This window comes from Aquarana catesbeiana, linkage group LG13, assembly GCF_042186555.1.
Source record: "Aquarana catesbeiana isolate 2022-GZ linkage group LG13, ASM4218655v1, whole genome shotgun sequence".
Taxonomy (NCBI): Eukaryota; Metazoa; Chordata; class Amphibia; order Anura; family Ranidae; genus Aquarana; species Aquarana catesbeiana.
Genome location: NC_133336.1, coordinates 217850021 through 217877900, shown reverse-complemented (window position 1 = coordinate 217877900; position 27880 = coordinate 217850021). Strand labels below are relative to the sequence as shown.

The 27880-nt window shown below is 54.7% G+C and overlaps 1 protein-coding gene across 1 annotated transcript; it reads right to left on the bottom strand.

The window, feature by feature from the left end:
• Positions 1-364: 364 nt before the first annotated feature.
• LOC141116474 (GON-4-like protein) lies at positions 365-27715 on the bottom strand (the record flags this gene model as incomplete). The annotated part of the gene is given in 25 exon segments (XM_073608823.1): positions 365-943; positions 6876-6978; positions 7186-7636; positions 7716-7770; positions 7843-7956; positions 8732-8848; positions 10769-10912; positions 13870-14013; positions 14813-15010; positions 15463-15644; positions 15744-15984; positions 16550-17965; positions 18620-18736; positions 19952-20102; positions 20187-20331; positions 20610-20778; positions 20896-20930; positions 20933-20981; positions 21067-21280; positions 21897-21997; positions 22588-22628; positions 24027-24131; positions 26565-26757; positions 26832-26996; positions 27605-27715. Coding segments are annotated over 25 exon segments (4902 nt in total), but the record flags the coding sequence as incomplete, so codon positions are not given.
• Positions 27716-27880: the final 165 nt, after the last annotated feature.

Sequence of the window (27880 nt, the reverse complement as noted above, 5' to 3'; positions counted from 1 at the left end):
TTTTAAACTTTCAGATGTATCAGATGCCTTCACCCCCCCCACCATGCACCACAATTCTGGCCGATTAATACTAGTTCCTGGAGGGGGGCGGGGGATGGAGCCAGCCATCTGGACACTCCCGGAAGTGTTGAAGTCTGTACATTCTGATGGGAGGGTAAACATCACAATATCAGAAAACCGGAATGAAATCTTCGCTCTCTCTAGATGATCGTCTTCAGTTGAAGATGGAGTGCCGGCGATGGCCGCCCTGCACACTGTAATGAGGTCACCATGCTGTAAAGAAGACGCTGCGATAATTCCTGCATGACTGGCCTAGAAAAGACTAATATGCAAATGCAGGAAAAGAACAAACCGGATCCAGGAATTATGATCACCCAGAAACTGACAATTTAATGTCTCAAATAATATATCCTAAAAACAATCTGTACAAATATCATGTGTCCATGTCATAGTGATCACCCTCAGAGTGGGCGTGTCCATGTCATAGTGACCCCCCTCAGAGTGGGCGTGTCCATGTCATAGTGACCCCCCTCAGAGTGGGCGTGTCCATGTCATAGTGACCCCCCTCAGAGTGGGCGTGTCCATGTCATAGTGACCCCCCCTCAGAGTGGGCGTGTCCATGTCATAGTGACCCTCCTCAAACTGGGCGTGTCCATGTCATAGTGATCCTCCGCAGAGTGGGTGTGCCCATGTCATACTGATCCTGCCCAGAGTAGGTATGACAACATCATACTGATCCTGCCCAGAGTAGGCGTGTCCATACTGTATAGATCGCCCTCAGAGTGGGCGTGTCCATGTCATACTAATCCTCCTCAGACTGGGCAGCTTCCGGGTCAGACACATTCTCCTCCATCACTACGGCATCCTCCTCTTCCTCCTCATCTGAACTGGTAACACAGCCCGTCTGGAAGAGACTGACAAGTTCCCGGAATCGCTGAGCCACCTGCCGGGAGGAAATAGAATTAAGGTCACCTTTATACCATGAAAACGTAGGATTTTGGACCTACTGAAAAATCTTTTTCTTGGTGTCCATTAAGGGCAGTGGTTCTCAACCCTGTCCTCAAGTACCTCCAACAGGCCAGGTTTTAGGAATTTCTCTTAGATAAAATAGCTGTCCAAAATACCGAGTCGTTGACTGATTTAAAGCACCTGTGTAAGATAAAGGAAAACCTGCAAACGTGGCCTGTTGGGGGTACTTGAGGACTGGGTTAAGAACCACTGCATTAGGGGGACACAGGATGACATTTGGGTAGATTGGACTCAAACCAATAACAACAGCCCCATTATAATACCTCCTACTCCCAGCATGCCTCAGTTCTGTAGCAAGCAATGGCAAGGGTGGGTCATGAGAACAGAGGGGACCTACTCCAAGAACAGAATTGGACGTGATCTCGGGGAAGTATTCTGGAACATTGGGACATCTAACTTAAGGATGGCAAATAGAGCAACATCCAGCCAACCAGCCCACGATAACCAAGAGATGCCTGAAAAATGTTCTAACTGAAGCCAGCATTACACGAGACCTGAATGTCCACCTGGCAGCCTTCCATATCTGAAAAAACAGATGCCAGAGACCAAGAAACACAGGAATCTGAGATGTGTTATGACAGAAAAAGGAGGAATCTTCGCTTGGTCATATGACTGAAGAGTTGTCAAATCCAGGCGGCTGTCTTATAGGGACTTTCAGGAATGATGAACAAGGAGTCAGACTACTGAAAGGAAGATGAAGCTGACAGAGAAACTTTTAAGAGCCAATGGAGAGAAATGTTCAGGAACAGGACAATGATGGTAGAACAATGTCCTGGGGAAGGTGACCAAAAAACAACACATTAGGAAGAAAAGAGGTCCTTGGGCCTCCAGCCTCATCTTTGTGTAGCACAGGAATGAGTGCTTTATATGTTAGGGGCACCAACTCAGACTCGCCAAACTGTACGGCAATAAGAAGGCAGCCTTGCCAGTAAGGGTAGGTAAAGGAGATTGATTTTGGGCTTCAAAGAGATTTTGCAACTTCCATTTTTTCAATATATTAGTTTCTGAAGAAAAGGGCAGAAAACGGGATGAGATCCCAGAGCATCACTGGGGAAGACCCAGGAGGGATAGCCTTCAGGGAGAGATCAGCAGTACCTGAAAAAGCCACTAAGACAGATATTTTACTTTTTCTGGAACCCACAGCAAAGCATTCCATACTGGAGAAAATACAGGATTCGTCCCATGGAGAACTTCCTGGGATAGAATGTCCATGTTTCATACCAAGATTGATCTGCCTTCAAGGCACAATGGTAGACTTTGAAAAGTAGATTTCCTGGCTTTTAGGAGCATAAAGGATAACCCGTTCCAACAGGCCCCTGTCCCTCAGGACCTCAGCCAAGCTGCTAAAACCAGCGATCGAGACCACAGGGTGGTAAGTCAGTCCCTGGGACAGAAAATCCTGAGAATCTGGGTGCCCATAAAGTGTCTGCCAGGAACCTGACAAAGACTGAGTGCCATGTTCCTAGAGGCCAGTTCAGTGAAATAAGTCTCACCTGAATACCCGCCATCTTGATCCTGCAGCACACAAGGAAGGAGGTTTTTTTTTTTTTTTTTTTTTTTTTTAAAGAGAGGAACGGTGTAGATCAGGTTAAACAGGATTTCAGAGTCACTAGAACATCCACAGTGAAGCCATGAGGATCTTTAAACCTGGAGACAAACCAGCCTTTTGCGGTTGAACCTGGAAGCCAGGAGGTCCAAGGTCGGCGTCCCCAATCTGTGACAGAGGTCTAGAGACCTCTGGAGTCCAGTCATTGGAAACAGAGGGAGTCTGCTTGCCTATTTTCCAAGACTTCATCCAACGAACAAGTCCCTTGTATGGAGACGGTATCTAGGAGTCTAGAACCAGGCAGGCTGGAATCCTTCTTGAAAACCATTGCAAGGAAATATTTTCCCAATTCCAGTGCAGAACGTGTGACCCACCATGCCAGGACAAGCCTGGTTTTGGTGGTTGGGTGTACACGACAATCCAGAGGCTGCGTCCGCTTGTCCCACACTGCCGGAATGTTGAGTTGCATTGGCATGAAGTGGAACTGGGCATATGGAATTGCTTTGAAGGAGAGCACCACTAGGCTCAAGACCTTCATGTCAAAGTGGAAGATTAGCTAATTCCTGGACTGTAGAGTCCAAACATGAGAGCTGGGAGTCCCAAGTTTTTCCAGGGGAGGGAAAACCTCAGAGGGCTGTATCCGGGATCAAACCCAGATCCAAGCGATGAGATGGTTCTAGCACCGACTTAAGATCCACCCAAATCTCTCTTGGGTCTGCGCAGTCCATTGGCTGATAGTCAACTGTTCCCTCAGAAGATAGATCTGGATATTCCACTATGGGGATGCCCTGAGGGCAAAGGGCGACAAGAACAGTAGCTAGCACCTCAATAAAGAGTCAATGTGCACTGGACAGGCCAAATGGAGGAGGAAGGGGGGGGGGGGGGACGCATTAGTAATATAGCAGGACCACTGCAAAATGCAGGTAGTGATTAACCTGGAAAGAAGACATGCAAGTTGGCACCGATATCCACAGAGGCCAAGTGACCTCCTGGATGGAAGCGTCTGACCTGGTGAATTCCATATGGAATCTTTCTGCCCAGAGAAACAGAACCTTTAGATCTGAGGTGGATTTATGGATATAAAGCTAGAATGTGACCAGATACTCCAAGTTATGAATCCCTTCCAACGTCAATTTTTAACAGTTCAGGATGATCATTTGTAAGGTCTAGATCAGGGGTCTCCAAACTTTCTAAACAAAGGGCCAGTTTACTGTCCTTTGGACTTTAGGGAGCCGAACTGTGGGCAGTGGGAGAGGATTAGTGCCTCCACCATTGGCGTCAGTGCCCCCACCACTGGTGCCAGTGACAGTAAAGAGTGCCTTATCTTTGTTATTAGGGGGGGGAGCAATGGTGCCCCATTGTTGGGGTCAGTGGTAGGAATAGTGCCGTATAAGAGACAAGCAAAGGACCGTATCCAGCCCCTGGGCCACAGTTTGGAGACTGCTAGTTCAGATGGTCAGGGGCTACGTGGTCTTCCTCAGCAGAAGGTTGTCCAGATATCCCACAAAATGTCCTGGGAGCCCAGCAAGGCCAGCCCATTGGTGAACACTCAAGGAATGGCAGCGCCACACACTGAAAGCACTTGAGACCCACAGCAAAGGAATCACTGAAGTGCTAGAAAGATACAAGTACACACATCCTGGATGTCCACAAAGGTCAAGAGTCCCTCAATGAAGGGATATGGTAGACCTGGGAGGTAGGTATGGTGGAGTTTTTGGGCTCCAATGAAGGGATATGGCAGAGTTTCTGGGCTCCAATGAAGGGATATGGCAGACCTGGGTAGGTATAGTGGAGTTTTGGGGCTCCAATGAAGGGAGATGGCAGACCTGGGTAGGTATGGTGGAGTTTTTGGGCTCCAATGAAGGGATATGATAGACCTAGGGGGTAGGTATGGTGGAGTTTTTGGGCTCCAATGAAGGGATATGGCAGACCTGGGTAGGTATGGTGGAGTTTTTGGGCTCCAATGAAGGGATATGGCAGACCTGGGTAGGTATGGTGGAGTTTCTGGGCTCCAATGAAGGGATATGGCAGACCTGGGAAGGTATGGTGGAGTTTCTGGGCTCCAATGAAGGGATATGGCAGACCTGGGTAGGTATGGTGGAGTTTCTGGGCTCCAATGAAGGGATATGGCAGACCCGGGTAGGTATGGTGGAGTAGCTGGGCTCCAATGAAAGGATATGGCAGACCCGGGTAGGTATGGTGGAGTTTCTGGGCTCCAATGAAGGGATATGGCAGACCCGGGTAGGTCTGGTGGAGTTTCTGGGCTCCAATGAAGGGATATGGCAGACCCGGGTAGGTATGGTGGCGTTTCCGGGCTCCAATGAAGGGATATGGCAGACCCGGGTAGGTCTGGTGGAGTTTCCGGGCTCCAATGAAGGGATATGGCAGACCCGGGTAGGTATGGTGGCGTTTCCGGGCTCCAATGAAGGGATATGGCAGACCCGGGGAGGTATGGTGGAGTTTCCGGGCTCCAATGAAGGGATATGGCAGACCCGGGAAGGTATGGTGGAGTTTCTGGGCTCTAATGAAGGGATATGGCAGACCCGGGTAGGTATGGTGGAGTTTCTGGGCTCCAATGAAGGGATATGGCAGACCCGGGTAGGTATGGTGGAGTTTCCGGGCTCCAATGAAGGGATATGGCAGACCTGGGGAGGTATGGTGGAGTTTCCGGGCTCCAATGAAGGGATATGGCAGACCTGGGAAGGTATGGTGGAGTTTCTGGGCTCCAATGAAGGGATATGGCAGACCTGGGTAGGTATGGTGGAGTTTCTGGGCTCCAATGAAGGGATATGGCAGACCTGGGTAGGTATGGAGTTTTTGGGCCCCAATGAATGGATATGGCAGACCTGGGAGGTATGGTGGAGTTTTTGGGCTCCAGTGAATGGATATGGCAGACCTGGGAGGTATGGTGGAGTTTCCGGGCTCCAATGAAGGGACATGGCAGACCTGGGAAGGTATGGTGGACCCCAGGACGAAGTCTATTCAGACGAAACGCGTCGGGAGGACTCCACTGCCGCCCCTTTTTATGTACAAGCGCTTTTTTAACCTCTACATCATGTAAGTGTATTTCTTCAATTTTAATAAATACAGTTTCTACGGTATTACACTATGTGGTCCTTTTTATACCCTTTATGAGTCATACGCAAGGACTTCTGTTGTGTTTGGAGAAAATACGCCTTCAGAAAACTTCCCGTGATATCTTCAGGCTGCCAAAGTCTTCTCACTATTGCCAGGGAGCAATAAAAGCCGGTTTGACCCTCACAGTATACACTGTCTTGGGTTCAAACCCTCCGGTAAGCCTCCATCTATACCATCTGAGTGCATTGCATGTTTGTGAAGACACTGTGGTGTGATATTTTGAAACTGGTCCGTTTATACATCATTCAACATATTAAGCAGGACTGTTAATGATTTACTACATATCATCATTTCTAAAACTTTATGACGTATGCTGGTGAAGGTTCTTTCCACACCACTCTCAAGTGATGACCCATTCAGTTTCCAATTCACTGACTAGGTTATAAACAGTTTTTCCTCTATCAGTGTTCCTCTATGGGAATTAATTACTTGCGTTCCAGCTGTATTACACACAAGGCATTGGCTCTCTAACCCATTATTTCTAAAGTGCCCTTTTTCTTCATTTAGCGCTACACGTTTTTGTTTATGTTGATTTGTTGGGCAATTATTCTGGTTGCAGTGTTAGCAGCTTATTATTATTTTGATCATTTGGAGCAAGCGCTAATTTATTGGTGGGATTTTGGTGAAGACCTGGGAAGGTATGGTGGAGTTTTTGGGCTCCAATGAAGGGATATGGCAGACCTGGGTAGGTATGGTGGAGTTTCTGGGCCCCAATGAAGGGATATGGCAGACCTGGGTAGGTATGGTGGAGTTTCTGGGCTCCAATGATGGGATATGGCAGACCTGGGTAGGTATGGTGGAGTTTTTGGGCTCCAATGAAGGGATATGGCAGACCTGGGAGGTATGGTGGAGTTTTTGGGCTCCAATGAAGGGATATGGCAGACCTGGGAGGTATGGAGTTTTTGGGCCCCAATGAAGAGATTTAGGGCTTTGAAATAGAAGACAGAACGGATGCCCCCATTTAATGTGATCAGGTTGGCGTAGCACCCCTGGAAACGTTCTACCATGGGTGCTGGGGCAGTGACCTTTCTCCCAGGAGGGCTGTAAAGTGATCTGCTAACCTGTGCCATAGGCAGGATGGAAGACACGGAGGGGGCAGAGAGCGGGTTGGGATAACAGACAGGTAACCTTGAGTCATGACATGGAGTGGGCGGAGTCTCACCTCAGAGGGACTCTTGTTGCCGAGTTGCTCAGAGACGGCATCGAACGTCTGGTCATGCGCTCCCCGCTCCTGGCACATGGTGAGGATGACTCGATCCGCTTCCCTGCAGAGACACGGGGACATCAGAGGACAATCATCGGAGTCATTCACTATGGGGATGTTCTGCAGGATCACACAGCAACCAGATTTCAGGCGGGACAGCTGCAGTTGGTTGCTATGGATTACTGCAGCTCACCCGAAACAGCCTTAAATGGACACACTTTGCTGTCAGCCAATCAGAAAGTCACCTGATGCAGCATCTGACACCTACCTGGTCCACACAATGACCTTCTCTCCGCTGGAGCTGAGGCGAATATTTTTGGCGCACACAGTGAGCGTCTGCTCCTCCTGATCGGTAGGCTGGAGGGCGGAGTTCTCAGCAGTGGGGTTCGGCTCGCAGAGGGAGGCGGTTGGTGTGGGGCAGCGAGTGGCGCCCTCTGCTGGAGTCCCGGGATTTTCCACACTATTTGGGGTGCAGGGACCAGAATGGGACTGTGGGGAGCGCTCACTCTCTTTTTCAGGTGGGGTAGGAGGCGGATCCTTCGAGGCATGAGGTCTGCGCGCCCCTCGCAAGGCAGAGCGCCCACTGTCCTTCGCCTGAGTCCGCGGTTTGCTGGTGCTTTCGGTGATGCCGCGCGCATGCAGGGTGGAACGAGATCTGTGGGCGGTCCCAGTGCTTGTCCTGTCCTCCCCTGAGCTCTTCAGCAGAGACTTCCCGTCACCTGGATCAGAAGACACGGCATAAGGTGACACGGCCGAGGATAAGGGACCGGGGGAGGGGGAGACAAGCGCCTGACTTACCTGCTGAGCTCTGACGAAACGCATCTGCCGATCTCTGGGAGCGATTGTCACAGGCCTGAGTACAGAACACAAGACGTCAGACAGACAGACGGCCATAGGGACCCATAACAGAGCCACAACCACCTACCTTACTGCTACAGGGACCGCACAGCCGCCTCTTACATCGCTTCAGCCTCTGCTCCGCCCCTCCGTCATGACAAGAACACGGGCAGTCCTTCCCGCCCTCCAGCCAATCCACATCCTGCAATCACATACACGCCCCCAAATCAGTCCCAGGGAATTTAGAGCGACCCCCCCCGGGGGGAATCAGATAACAGATAACAGACCGAGCCTTGTCCTGGGGACCCCAATATCAGGAGTACAGCTATCAGACCCCAGACTTCTACCCCCGACCTTGTCCTGGGGACCCCAATATCAGGAGTACAGCTATCAGACCCCAGACTTCTCCCCCCGACCTTATCCTGGGGACCCCAATATCAGGAGTACAGCTATCAGACCCCAGACTTCTCCCCCCGACCTTGTCCTGGGGACCCCAATATCAGGAGCACAGCTAACAGACCCCAGACTTCTCCCCCCGACCTTATCCTGGGGACCCCAATATCAGGAGTACAGCTATCAGACCCCAGACTTCTCCCCCCGACCTTGTCCTGGGGACCCCAATATCAGGAGCACAGCTATCAGACCCCAGACTTCTCCCCCCGACCTTGTCCTGGGGACCCCAATATCAGGAGCACAGCTATCAGACTCCGGACTCCTTCCCCCTCACCTTGTCCTGGGGACCCCAATATCAGGAGCACAGCTATCAGACCCCAGACTCTTTCCCCCTCACCTTGTCCTGGGGACCCCAATATCAAGAACACAGCTATCAGACCCCAGACTTCTCCCCCCGACCTTGTCCTGGGGACCCCAATATCAGGAGCACAGCTATCAGACCCCAGACTTCTCCCCCCGACCTTGTCCTGGGGACCCCAATATCAGGAGCACAGCTATCAGACTCCGGAATCCTTCCCCCTCACCTTGTCCTGGCTCTGGCTCGCCTCCTTCCTCCTCTTGTTCCTCTGTGTTGGGGGCACTTTGTTTGGCTCCTCCTCCTCCTCCACTTCCGGTAACGTCACTTCTTCAAATCCATCAAACTACAGAAAACATTTTACTTTATAAACTGACAGACTCCTCCCACTACTGCTGTGTCACCTTCCTCCTCCCACAATGATCACAGACCCCTCCCACTACTATTTTGTCACCTTCCTCCTCCCACAATGATCACAGACCCCTCCCACTACTATTCTGTCACCTTCCTCCTCCCACTACTACTCTGTCACCTTCCTCCTCCCACAATGATCACAGACCCCTCCCACTACTATTCTGACACATTCCTCCTCCCACAATGATCACAGACCCCTCCCCACTATTATTCTGTCATCTTCCTCCTCCCACTACTATTCTGTCACATTCCTCCTCCCACAACGATTACAGTTCCCTCCCACTACCATTTTGTCATCTTCCCCCTCCCACAATGATCACAGACCCCTCCCACAATGATCACAGACCCCTCCCCACTACTATTCTGTCACCTTCCTCCTCCCACTACTATTCTGTCACATTCCTCCTCCCAGAATGATCAGACCCCTCCCACTATTATTCTGTCACGTTCCTCCTCCCACAATAATCACAGACCCCTCCCACAATGATCACAGACCCCCTCCCCACTACTATTCTGTCACCTTCCTCCTCCCACTACTATTCTGTCACCTTCCTCCTCCCACTACTATTCTGTCACCTTCCTCCTCCCACTACTATTCTGTCACCTTCCTCCTCCCACTACTATTCTGTCACCTTCCTCCTCCCACTACTATTCTGTCACCTTCCTCCTTCCACAATGATCACAGACCCCTCCCACTACTATTCTGTCACCTTCCTCCTCCCACAATGATCACAGACCCCCTCCCCACTACTATTCTGTCACCTTCCTCCTCCCACAATGATCACAGACCCCCTCCCCACTACTATTCTGTCACCTTCCTCCTCCCACAATGATCACAGACCCCCTCCCCACTACTATTCTGTCACCTTCCTCCTCCCACTACTATTCTGTCACCTTCCTCCTCCCACTACTATTCTGTCACCTTCCTCCTCCCACTACTATTCTGTCACCTTCCTCCTCCCACTACTATTCTGTCACCTTCCTCCTTCCACAATGATCACAGACCCCTCCCTACTACTATTCTGTCACCTTCCTCCTCCCACTAGTATTCTGTCACCTTCCTCCTCCCACAATGATCACAGACCCCTCCCACTACTATTCTGTCACATTCCTCCTCCCACAATGATCACAGACCCCCTCCCCACTACTATTCTGTCACCTTCCTCCTCCCACTACTATTCTGTCACCTTCCTCCTCCCACTACTATTCTGTCACCTTCCTCCTCCCACTACTATTCTGTCACCTTCCTCCTCCCACTACTATTCTGTCACCTTCCTCCTTCCACAATGATCACAGACCCCTCCCTACTACTATTCTGTCACCTTCCTCCTCCCACTAGTATTCTGTCACCTTCCTCCTCCCACAATGATCACAGACCCCTCCCACTACTATTCTGTCACATTCCTCCTCCCACAATGATCACAGACCCCTCCCTACTACTATTCTGTCACATTCCTCCTCCCACAATGATCACAGACCCCTCCCCACTACTATTCTGTCACATTCCTCCTCCCACAATGATCACAGACCCCTCCCACTACTATTCTGTCACCTTCCTTCTCCCACTAGTATTCTGTCACGTTCCTCCTCCCACAATGATCACAGACCCCTCCCACTACTATTCTGTCACCTTCCTCCTCCCACTAGTATTCTGTCACGTTCCTCCTACCACAATGATCACAGACCCCTCCCACTACTATTCTGTCACGTTCCTCCTCCCACAATGATCACAGACCCCTCCCCACTACTATTCTGTCATCTTCCTCCTCCCACTATAGTCACACCTCAGAGTTGTCACCCAATGTAAGGTCCGCCTTCCCTCACCGGACACCTACAATAAGTATCTACTTACCTTGTACTCCTTTTCCTCTGTCCAATTCATAACCTCGAAATCCTCCATGCGGCTGGCGGGAGGTCTCAGCTGATCAAAGAAAAGTGAGAACTCTTCCTGAAGGTGATGGTGGCCCTTCAGCAACTGAAACATCTGAGTCTTCAGCTGGAGAGAGAGAGAGAGAGAGAGAGAGAGATGACAGCAAAGGGGAGGAGAAGGGGACTGTGCCGTGACAACGGAGGGGAGAGGGGGGACTGTGCCGTGACAACGGAGGGGAGAGGGGGGACTGTGCCGTGACAACGGAGGGGAGAGGGGGGACTGTGCCGTGACAACGGAGGGGAGAGGGGGGACTGTGCCGTGACAACGGAGGGGAGAGGGGGGACTGTGCCGTGACAACGGAGGGGAGAGGGGGGACTGTGCCGTGACAACGGAGGGGAGAGGGGGGACTGTGCCGTGACAACGGAGGGGAGAGGGGGGACTGTGCCGTGACAACGGAGGGGAGAGGGGGGACTGTGCCGTGACAACGGAGGGGAGAGGGGGGACTGTGCCGTGACAACGGAGGGGAGAGGGGGGACTGTGCCGTGACAACGGAGGGGAGAGGGGGGACTGTGCCGTGACAACGGAGGGGAGAGGGGGGACTGTGCCGTGACAACGGAGGGGAGAGGGGGGACTGTGCCGTGACAACGGAGGGGAGAGGGGGGACTGTGCCGTGACAACGGAGGGGAGAGGGGGGACTGTGCCGTGACAGCGGAGGGGAGAGGGGGGACTGTGCCGTGACAGCGGAGGGGAGAGGGGGGACTGTGCCGTGACAGGGGAGGGGAGAGGGGGGACTGTGCCGTGACAGGGGAGGGGAGAGGGGGGACTGTGCCGTGACAGGGGAGGGGAGGGGGGACTGTGCCGTGACAGGGGAGGGGAGGGGAGGGGGGACTGGACTGGACAACGGAGGGGGGACTGTACAGTGACAACGGAGGGGGGACTGTACAGTGACAACGGAGGGGGGACTGTACAGTCACAACGGAGGGGGGACTGTACAGTCACAACGGAGGGGAGGAGGGGGACTGTACAGTCACAACGGAGGGGAGGGGGGACTGTACAGTCACAACGGAGGGGAGGGGGGACTGTACAGTGACAGGGGAGGGGGGACTGTACAGTCACAACGGAGGGGAGGAGGGGGACTGTACAGTCACAACGGAGGGGAGGAGGGGGACTGTACAGTGACAGGGGAGGGGGGACTGTACAGTGACAGGGGAGGGGGGACTGTACAGTGACAGGGGAGGGGGGACTGTACAGTGACAGGGGAGGGGGGACTGTACAGTGACAACGGAGGGGAGGAGGGGGGACTGTACAGTCACAACGGAGGGGAGGAGGGGGACTGTACAGTGACAGGGGAGGGGGGACTGTACAGTGACAGGGGAGGGGGGACTGTACAGTGACAGGGGAGGGGGGGACTGTACAGTGACAACGGAGGGGAGGAGGGGGGACTGTACAGTGACAACGGAGGGATGGAGGGGGACTGTACAGTGACAACGGAGGGGAGGAGGGGGACTGTACAGTGACAACGGAGGGGAGGAGGGGGACTGTACAGTGACAACGGAGGGGAGGAGGGGGACTGTACAGTGACAACGGAGGGGAGGAGGGGGACTGTACAGTGACAACGGAGGGGAGGAGGGGGACTGTACAGTGACAACGGAGGGGAGGAGGGGGACTGTACAGTGACAACGGAGGGGAGGAGGGGGACTGTACAGTGACAACGGAGGGGAGGAGGGGGACTGTACAGTGACAACGGAGGGGAGGAGGGGGACTGTACAGTGACAACGGAGGGGAGGGGGGGGACTGTACAGTGACAACGGAGGGGAGGGGGGGGACTGTGCAGTGACAACGGAGGGGAGGGGGGGACTGTGCAGTCACAACGGAGGGGAGGGGGACTGTACAGTCACAACGGAGGGGAGGGGGGACTGTACAGTCACAACGGAGGGGAGGGGGGACTGTACAGTGACAGGGGAGGGGGGGGGGGGGGGACTGTACAGTGACAGGGGAGGGGGGACTGTACAGTGACAGGGGAGGGGAGGAGGGGGACTGTACAGTGACAACAGAGGGGAGGAGGGGGACTGTACAGTGACAACGGAGGGGAGGAGGGGGACTGTACAGTGACAACGGAGGGGAGGAGGGGGACTGTGCAGTGACAACGGAGGGGAGGGGGGGGGGACTGTGCAGTGACAACGGAGGGGAGGGGGGGACTGTGCAGTGACAACGGAGGGGAGGGGGGGACTGTGCAGTGACAACGGAGGGGAGGGGGACTGTACAGTCACAACGGAGGGGAGGGGGGACTGTACAGTGACAGGGGAGGGGGGGGGGGGGGGGACTGTGCAGCGACAGGGGAGGGGGGACTGTACAGCGACAGGGGAGGGGGGACTGTACAGCGACAGGGGAGGGGGGACTGTACAGCGACAGGGGAGGGGGGACTGTACAGTGACAGGGGAGGGGGGACTGTACAGTGACAGGGGAGGGGGGACTGTACAGTGACAGGGGAGGGGGGACTGTACAGTGACAGGGGAGGGGAGGGTGGACTGTACAGTGACAGGGGAGGGGGGGGGGGGGGACCTGTGCAGCGACAGGGGAGGGGGGGGGACCTGTGCAGCGACAGGGGAGGGGGGGGACCTGTGCAGCGACAGGGGAGGGGGGGGACCTGTGCAGCGACAGGGGAGGGGGGGGGACCTGTGCAGCGACAGGGGAGGGGGGGGGGACCTATGCAGCGACAGGGGAGGGGGGGACCTGTGCAGCGACAGGGGAGGGGGGGGACCTGTGCAGCGACAGGGGAGGGGAGGGGGACTGTACAGCGACAGGGGAGGGGAGGGGGACTGTACAGCGACAGGGGAGGGGAGGGGGACTGTACAGCGACAGGGGAGGGGAGGGGGGACTGTACAGCGACAGGGGAGGGGGGGGACTGTGCAGCGACAGGGGAGGGGGGGGGACTGTGCAGCGACAGGGGAGGGGGGGGGACTGTGCAGCGACAGGGGAGGGGGGGGGACTGTGCAGCGACAGGGGAGGGGGGGGACTGTGCAGCGACAGGGGAGGGGAGGACAGTGACAGGTGTGATGAGGTTTCCTTGGTACAGTACCAACCTTCCCAATCTCCTGCAGGGGGCACTCTGCACAGCTCTGCAGCAGTTTGATGATCTTCTGGTGATGAGCGGGGTTCTCCTTAAAACAAATCTCTAACTGGCGCAGGAATCGGCGGCTCTTCTCAAACGCTTGCTGTTCTTCAAACTGGAAATAATGGGAGTGGCTTATAATAGTTACACCAACCAATCATCAGTTCATACAGTACATGCTGGCTCCACCTTCATCAGAGAGACTCCTTTATTATGTGGGTACATGGTGCGGGGATACTATGGGGGTACAATGTGTGAGGTGCGGGGATACTATGGGGTAACAATGTGTGGGGACACTGTGTGCAGTGTGGGGACATTATGGGGGGACACTATGGGGGTACCCTGCGGGGGGACACTATGGGGGTACCCTGCGGGGGGACACTATGGGGGTACCCTGCGGGGGGACACTATGGGGGTACCCTGCGGGGGGACACTATGGGGGTACCCTGCGGGGGGACACTATGGGGGTACCCTGCGGGGGGACACTATGGGGGTACCCTGCGGGGGGACACTATGGGGGTACCCTGCGGGGGGACACTATGGGGGGACACTGTAGGGACATTATGGGGGTACACTGTAGGGACATTATGGGGGTACACTGTGCAGTGTGGGGACATTATGGGGGTACACTGTGCAGTGTGGGGACATTATGGGGGTACACTGTGCAGTGTGGGGACATTATGGGGGTACACTCTGTGGGGACACTATGGGGGTACACTGTGTGGGGACACTATGGGGGTACACTGTAGGGACATTATGGGGGTACACTGTGCAGTGTGGGGACACTATGGGGGTACACTGTGCAGGGACACTATGGGGGTACACTGTGCAGTGTGGGGTCATTATGGGGGTACACTGTGCAGTGTGGGGACATTATGGGGGTACACTGCGTGCGGGGGTGTGATGTCACTCACCAGGCCGCACTCTAGCGCTTGTTCTGGGAGAAGGAAGGCAGCGAAGTCTTTGAGGAGCTGAGGCCAATCCTGGAGGAGATGTTGGAGACGCTCATACAGATCCACCGCCGTCCTCTTATTGCTCCGTGTCTCGTACTCATAGATGATGTTCAGGAACTGTTCATATGTCCCCGGGACCGACTGCAGAGCCTCCCGTACCTGAGAGAGGGGACACACCTGTTCACCTCAACCCAAAAAGAGGAGGGGGGGGGGGACACACACAGTCCACACACAACACAGCACCTCAACTTCGTCACACTATATCAGAGCTTCTCACCAAAGTCAGGGGCCTCGTATGAGGGGTCTCCACACAATCAGGGGCCTCGTATGAGGGGTCTCCACACAATCAGGGGCCTCGTATGAGGGGTCTCCACACAATCAGGGGCCTCGTATGAGGGGTCTCCACACAATCAGGGGCCTCGTATGAGGGGTCTCCACACAATCGGGGGGCCTCGTATGAGGGGTCTCCACACAATCGGGGGCCTCGTATGAGGGGTCTCCACACAATCGGGGGCCTCGTATGAGGGGTCTCCACACAATCAGGGGCCTCGTATGAGGGGTCTGGTATGAGGGGGTCTCACTAGTTACGGATCTCATATGAGGGGTCTCACCCTGTTGAGGTAGGAGCGAGCGTACGCCATGTCCTTCTGCTCCCTCAGGGGGTCCTTTAGGAGGATCTTCTCATCATAGAGGAGCAGTAGTTTGGAGGAGTCTTTGCTGGCTCGTGTGCGCCCTCTTCTGTTCCGGACACGATGGGCGCTGGGGCCCTTGGAGCCCACACGTCTCCTCTCTCCTAGAAAACATGGTGGCATGATGGCTCCGCCCCAGTAAGAACCTGACCAATCCACATTTACCTCCCCCAATATCAGACACTGTGTACAGAACTACTCACCAGCAGGGGTGACATTGGTCTCCACAGGGGCCGGGGATGGGACCCGAAGGTGAGAGGCGTCAAGTTTTCCCCCCTCCTCCCCTGTCTCATCTGTCATCTCCTCTGCTTTGTGTGATGACACCTCGGCTACGTCCTCCTCTTCTTCCTCCTCCGTGTTCTCCTCCTGGGAGTTCTCCTCCGAGTCCGCCTCCTGGCTCAGCCGTCTCTCCGAGGCCAACCACGTCAGCTTCTCCATGGTCTCCTGACAACGCACAGCTGTGATTACCCTCCCGAGGACAAAAGTACTGTGTACACCAACACACCCCGAACACAGAACACCACGAGTATATACCACACTATACTCCCACGTCAGCTTCTCCATGGTCTCCTGACAACACACAGCTGAGATTACCACCCTACAGACCTGACCCGGCACCATGGAGACCCACCACCCTATAGACATGACCCGGCACCATGGAGACCCACCACCCTACAGACCTGAACCGGCACCATAGAGACCCACCACCCTACAGACCTGAACCGGCACCATGGAGACCCACCACCCTACAGATCTAACCCGGCAACCATGGAGACCCACCACCCTGCAGACCTGACCCGGCAACCATGGAGACCCACCACCCTGCAGACCTACAGACCTGACCCGGCACCATGGAGACCCACCACCCTGCAGACCTGACCCGGCACCATGGAGACCCACCACCCTACAGAACTGAACCGGCACACCACCCTATGACCTAACCCAGCACCAGGGACACACCAACCTATGACCTGACACAGACACACACCCGACCCAGCTACAGTCTTACCTGCAGCTCTGGAACAGACAGAACGGATTCCTCGGACGCAGAGGACATCTCATCCTCATCCTGGGTCAGGTCATCAAAGTCCTCTTCTTCCTCTTCCTCTGCACCGTCCTTGTCATTGGTCAGGTCCTGTCCACCTGGAGGACTAGAAGATTCTTTTGGGGCACCGGAGGGACTGCTGATCTCTACGTCCCCGTCAGTGGAGGGTGATGTGTTCTTCGGGGAGTCTGCAGCCCCTCCTCCACTCTCCTGCTTTTGGGGCTCGTTGCTGTCCTCCGGCTCTTCCATGTCTTCCTGTTTTAGGTCTTTCTCCTCCTTCAGGGAAACCTCAGAATTCTGCCCCTCCGCAAAGTTTGACTGACACCCACCTGCAGTAAAAGGTGCGCCCCCAGCACTGGGGCTGCTCTGCGGATCCACCGCGGACTTGTCATCGTTTTCAGTCACATGATCTGTTACATCAGAGGATCGTTCTGATTCTTTAGGAGGTTTGTCCTCCGACGGCTCCCCAGCCACCTCCGATTCCCCGCCATCTTTGTTCTGTGCCCCATCAGGGCTCCCTTCCCCAGCACACTCCGGGTCGTCCTCGTCCTTCATTTGAGCCATTAGATCGTCCTCTTCCTTCTTGATAGACTCCTCAGTCTCCAATGTGGGGCTGCACTGCCCCCCACCAACACCAGATCCCAAAGATACAGTCTTCTGGACCTGCTTGTAGGGGGGCGTTATCAGTGATTGGCTGAGAGGCATGTGGGTGGAATTAAGGACGACGGTGGTGACGGGAACTCCGGTGCTGATTGGCTGAAGGACTCTGCACGGTGCGCCCAGACTTACCAGCTTCAACGCTCCATTAGGCACGGCGAGGAGGACGGGACCCGAGTGCACCAGGGGAGCCGGCTTGATGCCCACCATACGGGGAACTGTCTTTATCTTAGGGATGCCGCCCAGCAGGGACTTCCTGATTCGCTGGTTTGCCGTGGCGGGCATAATCATCCTGGTCTGAGGTACGGCGATGTGAGCGACGGCAGCGCCTGCAGGTTTGGCACACAGCATCCTCTTATTAGAGATGGGGGTGCAAATCTCAGGCCCCTTACGGCCAAGCGGCACCCCGACTGGCTGAATATTGACGATTCCTTGAATGGGGACGGCGGGCTGCATGAGGGGCGGCACCTGGCTAATGATCCTGATGGGGACAGTCTGGGGGGGCGCAGGTTTAGCCAGTAATTTGGGGGCACAGTTGGTGCTGGCAGGAGGACGGATCAGGAGCGGCTTCAGTACAGACCTCTTCTGGCGCCACAATCTGCGATAGAAACGTCTGGAAAGAGGTTTGAGGGTCATGGCCACGGCGGGGGGGAGGAGCAGAGGGTATCCGGAGTTGCTGGATTCTGTGTTTTTCATGTAGGCCTCAATGCTGCTCAGGCTGGCCTATGAGAAGAGGGAGGATGGAGATGACAGGATGAGATATACCAAACCGCAGACATGGCAGTACCTGGGTACACATAGAACAACCCCCCCCCCAACATCCAATTCTACAATTTCAATACAACCATTTCGTTTGTTTTTAGGAAATCCCTCAAAACCCGGTGATGTCATCACTGCCATTCTTTATTTTGTAATAGGATGGAATTTGGTGGGAGGGACCAGTGGGCTCAGGTAAATCTTGCTTAGAGTACTATATAAAATAAACACATTCCTGGCATCCCTTTAGACGTGCATTCCCCTTCCTACTAATGCTCGTCTCCCAAAGATGCTCGTCTAAAGCAATACCAGGGATGTGTTCTTTCACATAACACTCAGGAACAGAAGTACAGCGATTGCCACCAGCCATAAAGATAAAGAGGAAGTCAACGCTGTGAGAGGCGGACCCACGACTGTACAGATCAGGAGGAGAGGGGCCGGCACCGCTTCTGTCCAAGACTTACCCCCCTTATAGGAAGTCATGGGCAGCTCTGGAAACTCACCAATCAGAGAGCTCTGATGATGTGAGAAGGACCCCGGAAACCTCCCATACAGATATGCACCAATCAGGGAATCCACAAGACCCCAGAAATTTCTCACCCGCGTTACACGGCACAATACCTTTATCCAGAACGGTAGTCTGAGTTTCTCCCTCTCCACTGGGGGGCGCATATCCTGAGGGAGGATATCCTCACAGCATCTGCTCAGTGGTGGCAACATCCTGGTCTTCTTGTAATACTGCCAGAAAAGAGAACACAAAGCGGTCAAGGGGAGCGGGCCGGGGGGGGGGGGCATGGGGGTCGGGGCAAGGGGAGCGGGCTGGGGGGGGGGGCAAGGGGAGCGGGCCGGGGGGGGGGGGCGAACAAGGGACGCGGGCCGGGGGGACAAGAGGGACTCCGCAGGCTGTCTTCACCATATGCCATGACTTCTGTCCTTGGAACCCCACCTACCAGTGTGACCCCCCAATATCATTTCTATTCCTGGAATCCCACCTACCCATACTCCATCAGGATCTCTATCCCCCATCAGGATCTCTATCCCCCATCATGGCAGAGGACCCAGAGATGAGATCTCTATACTCCATCATGATCTCTATACCCCATCATGACAGAGGACCCAGCGATGAGATCTCTATACTCCATCATGATCTCTATACCCCATCATGACAGAGGACCCAGCGATAAGATCTCTATACCCCATTAGGATCTCTATACCCCATCATGATCTCTATACCCCATCATGATCTCTATACCCCATCATGATCTCTATACCCCATCATGACAGAGGACCCAGCGATAAGATCTCTATACCCCATCAGGATCTCTATACTCCATCATGACAGAGGACCCAGCGATAAGATCTCTATACCCCATCAGGATCTCTATACCCCATCAGGATCTCTATACCCCATCATGACAGAGGACCCAGTGATGAGATCTCTATACTCCATCATGATCTCTATACCCCATCATGACAGAGGACCCAGCGATGAGATCTCTATACTCCATCATGATCTCTATACCCCATCATGACAGAGGACCCAGCGATAAGATCTCTATACCCCATTAGGATCTCTATACCCCATCATGATCTCTATACCCCATCATGACAGAGGACCCAGCGATAAGATCTCTATACCCCATCAGGATCTCTATACTCCATCATGACAGAGGACCCAGCGATAAGATCTCTATACCCCATCAGGATCTCTATACCCCATCAGGATCTCTATACCCCATCAGGATCTCTATACCCCATCAGGACAGAGGACCCAGCGATGAGATCCCTATACTCCATCGTTACCTCTATCCCCCATCATGACCTCTATCCCCCATCATGACAGAGGACCCAGCGATGAGATCTCTATACCCCATCATGACAGAGGACCCAGCGATGAGCTCCCTATACTCCATGTCAGACGGCCTTGTGATCAGCCCTCTTCCCCTCCCTCACCTTGATGACATTGTCCGGTGACTTCTTCATGGTCAGGTTCTTGATCCGCACGGTCAGTTGATGAGCCGTTTTGGCCGTTAGGAGAAATTTGCTGATCAGCTGTTTGGAGAATTCAGTTCCTTCAAAGTGCTTTAAGCCAAGAGCCAGCAAACTGCGAGGAGAGGATGACAATGACATGAAATCCACCTGTACCATTAAAGAGGGGGGACGGGGGGTGCCCACATCAGGGACTTACCTGTCCTCAGCCTTGGTGAAGAAGACCCTGTCCCTGGGCCCCCGGGCCCTCATGGAGCACACAGGCAGCAGCTCAGGATACATGAAGACAGGCCGCGTAGCTATAACCCAGGCCATGTGTTTGGGTAAATCTGACACCTCGTTACCTGCAGGGGGGGGAGAAACCACACAGACTGAGGAGACCACATAATAACAGGTTCAAGGAAGGAGGAGCAGAGGGTTACAGTCCCCTCCCACATACACAAGCTGAGGCGGGGTATTGGGGTGGAGCAGTGTCCATCCATCCATCCATCCTTCCTCTAAGGCTTGTTGTAGGTCTCCTGGGTTTCGATGATAGAAGATGACAGAAGATCTCCCACTACTCTCAGGAAACTCCACCATTACCTGGTGAGAGGGGACAGATCTGCCAATAACCATCACTTACCATTCTTTCTGGCTGGTTTGGGGGGTTCGGGGTCCTCTGGAACTTGGCTATGTACCAAGGGGATCAGCTGCAGCGCCTCCCGCAGGTTGCATGGGAGAAATGCGCTCTGGAATCCAGGAGTTTGCTGATGGGATAGAGAGGAGCTCTCTGCAAAGCTGGACAATTCCACCTGAGAAGAAGAGAACAATGCGTTTATATTCCAGAAATTGGCCCCCCACATACAATATTCACCCGGGGGGGGGGGGGCACATTCCCCTCCTCACACACAATAGAGAGGAGCCATTACCAGGTACATTTGTGCAGTCTCGGCTTCCATGCTCAGCCCGGGTTCCGGAAGGTCAGGAGATGAAGCTGTGTCAGGAGTTGGATGTGCTGCCAGATAGAAGGGGGGGTCAGTAGGCCGGACACCATAATGACAGGAGATTTGGGGGGGGGGGGGGGGCAGTAAGGGTCTCACCTGTTGCATCTGCTGCTGCAGCCTTTTCCTCTGCATTACATCCAGTGTCAGGACCGGGGGGGCTCTGGGTGGCGGGGGCTTTGGTATGTCAGGGTCTCTCACAGATTTGTCATCATCTGACTTCATCATGGATTTCCTCATACGCAGATATTCCAGCTGTGCCCTCACCGTGCGATGCTGCTCCGTCAGAAGGTTAGCCAGAGGCTCCTCAAACCTGCAGAAGGGAGGGTTATAATAATAATAATAACGCAGGGGGCCAAGGGGGCCGCACAGAGGGACCAAAGAGGGCCACACAGAGGGACCAAAGAGGGCCACACAGAGGGACCAAAGAGGGCCACACAGAGGGACCAAAGAGGGCCACACAGAGGGACCAAAGAGGGCCACACAGAGGGACCAAAGAGGGCCACACAGAGGGACCAAAGAGGGCCACACAGAGGGACCAAGGAGGGCCACACAGAGGGACCAAAGAGGGCCACACAGAGGGACCAAAGAGGGCCACACAGAGGGACCAAAGAGGGCCACACAGAGGGACCAAAAGAGGGCCAAGGGGGCTGCAGAGAGCATGCCTGTAATGTCCCCTACATAAACGGATACGTTAGAGATTGGGCTCCTGCAACAGAAAAGACGCAGACTTACACTTAACATTGTGGACACCTGTTGGGGCTGTGGGGCCCCCCCCAATCAGCACAACTCAAGTGAGGTGGGGGGACAACCAGCACCCCGAGTTCCTCTACCTCCCATCCCAAACAGGTGCAGCGGGGTCTGTAGCTGTCCTGCCCCGTAGTTAGGAGGGGGGGGGTGACCAGACTCTGGTTAGGGGTTTATCTCACCTGATGGCTTGTGGGGTGTTGAAATCTGGGAAAGGGTCAGAACTACTGTCCTCATCAGGCCCCTCATCTTCCAAATGCGAGATCCCCATCTCATCCTGAAACTAGAGAAAAAGGAGTGTGAGACCGAGCGTAGCCCCCCAGAGAAGAGTGCCGGGATCCAACACCTCTGAGGCAGAGCCGACCCAGGAGGTCCAACACCTGAGGCAGAGCCGACCCAGAGAAGAGTGCCGGGATCCAACACCTCTGAGGCAGAGCCGACCCAGAGAAGAGTGCCGGGATCCAACACCTCTGAGGCAGAGCCGACCCCAGAGAAGAGTGCCGGGATCCAACACCTCTGAGGCGGAGCCGACCCAGAGAAGAGTGCCGGGATCCAACACCTCTGAGGCGGAGCCGACCCAGAGAAGAGTGCCGGGATCCAACACCTCTGAGGCGGAGCCGACCCAGAGAAGAGTGCCGGGATCCAACACCTCTGAGGCGGAGCCGACCCAGAGAAGAGTGCCGGGATCCAACACCTCTGAGGCGGAGCCGACCCAGAGAAGAGTGCCGGGAGCCAACACCTCTGAGGCGGAGCCGACCCAGAGAAGAGTGCCGGGAGCCAACACCTCTGAGGCGGAGCCGACCCAGAGATCCTACACCTCTGAGGCGGAGCTGACCCAGAGAAGAGTGTCGGGATCCAACACATCACACTCACCGTCTCAAAGAGTTCCTCCATCAACTCGTTCACCTCCTTTTCTGGAAATCACAAAGAAAACAAAGTAAATATCGCAGAAAATGCACCCAGTCAGATTACAAGCTCCGCCACCATGCTGGATTAGACACGCCCCACCAGATTAGAATTCCCCCCACCCTCTGACAGATTAGATACGCCCCCACCAGATTAAACACGCCCTTGGCACCCCCCCCGCCAGATTAGACAGGCTACCCAGATTAGACACGTCCCCACCAGATTAGATAAACCCAGACCAGATTAAACACGCCCCCGCCAGATTAAACACGCCCTTAGCACCCCCCCTGCCAGATTACACACGCCCCCTGCCAGATTAGACCATCACACCCTGCACCCCCTGGCACCTTACACCTCCCCAGGCTCTTTAAAAAAAAAAAAAAAAAAAAAAAAAAAAGGTACACAAAAACGCTCAGGTGACGCAGTCCTTAACCACTTACCGACCGCCTACCTCATATTTATTGCGCAAAATCATGTAAGTGATTTTGTGCAAAAAAACACTGGGGGGGTGGCGCTTGGGGGCGATGAGGGGTGCGCTTGTGCTGCTGGAGGTGAGATTGCACTCTGATTGGACACAGGGGGAGCCAATCAGCAGGTCCAGCGGACATGATGTCTACCGGCCAACTGCAATCGCTCCCCACAGAGATAGACACTGATTTTGTGTTCCTGAACACGGATCACTGTGTCCAGTGATCCTATCCCCCCCACAGTAAGAAAGCACACCCAGGGAACACACTTAACCCTTTGATCACCCCTGGTGTTAGCCCCTTCCTAACCAGTGTCATTAGTACAGTGACAGTGCATATTTTTAGCACTGATCACTGTATTGGTGTCACCGGTCCACAAAAGTGTCAGTGTCAGATTTGCCCGCCACAATCCCGCTAAAAATCACTGACCATTACTAGTTTAAAAAAAAAAAAAAAGCCATAAATCTATCCCATAGTTTGTAGATGAACTTTTGCGCAAACCAATCAATAAACACTTATTGGGATTTTCTTTTTTTGTAGGAGAATACAAATTTGAATAAATTAATGAAGAAATTTGATTTTTTACATATTTTTATTGGATGTTTTATAGCAGAAAAGTAAACGATATTGTTTGTCAAAATTGAAGCTTTTTTGTTTATAGCGCAAAAAAAAAACCAAAAAAAAAACAAAAAAAACAACAACAAAAAACAAAAAACACAGAGGTGATCAAATACCACCACAAGAAAGCTATTTGTGAGGGAAACAAAAGGACATTTTATTTGTGTACAGCGTCACACAACCGCGCAATTTTCAGTTAAAGTAACGCAGTGCCGTATCGGAAAAAATGGCCTGGTCATGAAGGGGGGGTAAAACCTTTCCAGGGCTGAAGTCTTTAAATCTCATTCCTGACACCCCACCAATCACACTCCGAGGACTTACTGGTGATCCGGACGGCTCGATCGTTGCGCAGGTCCTCCGTATCCGGCTCATCCCAGTCCTCCAGAATATTGTACTCCGGATCATCTTCATCATCATCCCCTTCATCTGGAAGAGAGGAGGAGAGCACATCAGAGGGTCCATCTGACACCAGCACTGGACTGGGGGGGGTTCTTCTCTGAAATCAGCACTGGACTGGGTTGGGGGGGGGGTTCTTCTCTGAAATCAGCACTGGACTGGTTGGGGGGGGGGGGGGTTCTTCTCTGAAATCAGCACTGGACTGGGTTGGGGGGGGGGGTTCTTCTCTGAAATCAGCACTGGACTGGGTTGGGGGGGGGTTCTTCTCTGAAATCAGCACTGGACTGGGTTGGGGGGGGTTCTTCTCTGAAATCAGCACTGGACTGGGTTGGGGGGGGGGTTCTTCTCTGAAATCAGCACTGGACTGGGTTGGGGGGGGGGTTCTTCTCTGAAATCAGCACTGGACTGGGTTGGGGGGGGTTCTTCTCTGAAATCAGCACTGGACTGGGTTGGGGGGGGGGGGGGGTTCTTCTCTGAAATCAGCACTGGACTGGGTTGGGGGGGGGGGGGGTTCTTCTCTGAAATCAGCACTGGACTGGGTTGGGGGGGGGGGGGGTTCTTCTCTGAAATCAGCACTGGACTGGGTTGGGGGGGGGGGGGTTCTTCTCTGAAATCAGCACTGGGACTGGGTTGGGGGGGGGGGGGGGGTTCTTCTCTGAAATCAGCACTGGACTGGGTTGGGGGGGGTTCTTCTCTGAAATCAGCACTGGACTGGGTTGGGGGGGGTTCTTCTCTGAAATCAGCACTGGACTGGGTTGGGGGGGGGGGGTTCTTCTCTGAAATCAGCACTGGACTGGGTTGGGGGGGGGGTTCTTCTCTGAAATCAGCACTGGACTGGGTTGGGGGGGGTTTCTTCTCTGAAATCAGCACTGGACTGGGTTGGGGGGGGGGGGGGGGGTTCTTCTCTGAAATCAGCACTGGACTGGTTGGGGGGGGGGGGGGGTTCTTCTCTGAAATCAGCACTGGACTGGGTTGGGGGGGGGGGGGGTTCTTCTCTGAAATCAGCACTGGACTGGGTTGGGGGGGGGGGGTTCTTCTCTGAAATCAGCACTGGACTGGGTTGGGGGGGGGGGGGGGGTTCTTCTCTGAAATCAGCACTGGACTGGGTTGGGGGGGGGGGGTTCTTCTCTGAAATCAGCACTGGACTGGGTTGGGGGGGGGGGGGGGGGTTCTTCTCTGAAATCAGCACTGGACTGGGTTGGGGGGGGGGGGGGGGGTTCTTCTCTGAAATCAGCACTGGACTGGGTTGGGGGGGGGGGGGGGGTTCTTCTCTGAAATCAGCACTGGACTGGGTTGGGGTTCTTCTCTGAAATCAGCACTGGACTGGGTTGGGGGGGGGGGGTTCTTCTCTGAAATCAGCACTGGACTGGGTTGGGGGGGGGGGGGATCCTCTCTGAAATCAGCACTGGGACTGGGTTGGGGGGGGGGTTTCTTCTCTGAAATCAGCACTGGACTGGGTTGGGGGGGTTCTTCTCTGAAATCAGCACTGGACTGGGTTGGGGGGGGGGGTTCTTCTCTGAAATCAGCACTGGACTGGGTTGGGGGGGGGGTTCTTCTCTGAAATCAGCACTGGACTGGGTTGGGGGGGGGGGTTCTTCTCTGAAATCAGCACTGGACTGGGTTGGGTGGGGGGGGGGGGTTCTTCTCTGAAATCAGCACTGGACTGGGTTTGGGGGGGGGGGGGGTTCTTCTCTGAAATCAGCACTGGACTGGGTTGGGGGGGGGGGGGGGTTCTTCTCTGAAATCAGCACTGGACTGGGTTTGGGGGGGGGGGGGGGTTCTTCTCTGAAATCAGCACTGGACTGGGTGGGGGGGGGGGGGGGTTCTTCTCTGAAATCAGCACTGGACTGGGTTGGGGGGGGGGGGGGTTCTTCTCTGAAATCAGCACTGGACTGGGGTTGGGGGGGGGTTCTTCTCTGAAATCAGCACTGGGACTGGGTTGGGGGGGTTCTTCTCTGAAATCAGCACTGGACTGGGTTGGGTTGGGGGGGGGGGTTCTTCTCTGAAATCAGCACTGCACTGGGTTTGGGGGGGGGGGGGGTTCTTCTCTGAAATCAGCACTGGACTGGGTTGGGGGGGGGGGGGTTCTTCTCTGAAATCAGCACTGGACTGGGTTGGGGGGGGGGGTTCTTCTCTGAAATCAGCACTGGACTGGGTTGGGGGGGGGGGGGGGTTCTTCTCTGAAATCAGCACTGGGACTGGGTTGGGGGGGGGGGGGGGGTTCTTCTCTGAAATCAGCACTGGACTGGGTTGGGGGGGGGGGGGGTTCTTCTCTGAAATCAGCACTGGACTGGGTTGGGGGGGGGGGGGTTCTTCTCTGAAATCAGCACTGGACTGGGTTGGGGGGGGGAGGTTTCTTATCTAATATTAGCACAGGAATAGATTGGGGGGGGGGATTTAGTTTTCTTATGCTTCCTGCATGCTGATGATCGTCTTCAATGAAGAGGACCGGTCTCCACTCACCTTCATTTCCCACATCGTCCTGCATGAGGCTGCGCAGCCACAACTTCCAGTACTCGTCATCGGCTGTGCCGAGGTCATACATGTCCGGTGTGATGTCAGGGGCATGTAGCTCCGCCTCCAGCCGCCCGATAGGCACGTTCTTCAGAGGACGCTTGGAACGAGTACGGAAGGCGATGAGGCTCTCGTCTAAGGTCTGCAGGGAGAGAAGGGGTGTCACACATTGTCCAAGCTCCACCCCCATCATGTGACATAGGGACCGCCCCTCACCTGGAAGGAATCCATACTGACGAGATGTCGCTCCAACTCCTCATCCACCGCATGCAGCTTCTCCATAAAGGCGAAGTCCGGGGCGTGCTTCACCTTAGGAGGTGGTGGGGGGCCCATGGGGACCGACTCAAAGCAGATATGTCTTGTGCTAGAGAGTGAAGCATTCTGGGAAAAAAACATTGTGCATTAATGTCACTGACACCTCCTCATTGTATGTGTACCCCACAAAGAAAACTCGGCACCCCTCCCCAAATAACTCACCACCCCTCCCCCTCCCCACAAATCATCCTACACCCCTCCCCACAAATCACTCGCCACCCCTCCCCCTCCCCACAAATAACTCACCACCCCTCCCCCTCCCCACAAATCATCCTACACCCCTCCCCCACAATCACTCGCCACCCCTCCCCCTCCCCACAAATCACTCGCCTACCCTCCCCCTCCCCACAAATCATCCTACACCCCTCCCCCTCCCCACAAATCACTCGCCACCCCTCCCCCTCCCCCACAAATCACTCGCCACCCCTCCCCCTCCCCACAAATCATCCTACACCCCTCCCCCTCCCCACAAATCATCCTACACCCCTCCCCCCCCCCCACAAATCATCCTACACCCCCCCCCCCCCCCCCACAAATCATCCTACACCCCTCCCCACAAATCACGCTGCACCCCTCAATCACGCCGCACCCCCTCCCCCTCAATCACGCCGCACCCCTCCCCCTCAATCACGCTGCACCCCCTCCCCCTCAATCACGCTGCACCCCTCCATTACCTGACCCTCAGCCGCTTCCTCCTCCTGAGACTCCGACAAATGCTGCGCTCTCAGGCGTTTGTGTCCGCGGGGCGAGGATGTCGTACTCTCCACATCACTCTCCAACAGACTCTAACAAACCAAAAGATTGAAGTGCAAATTACCCAGCATGTAACGTGTCCTGTAATAATCTCCCCCCAGTAGTTTGTGTCTCTGCCCCTCCCACAATGATGAGATTTCCCCCAGTAGTTTGTGTCTCTGCCCCTCCCACAATGGGGAGATTTCCTCCAGTAGTTT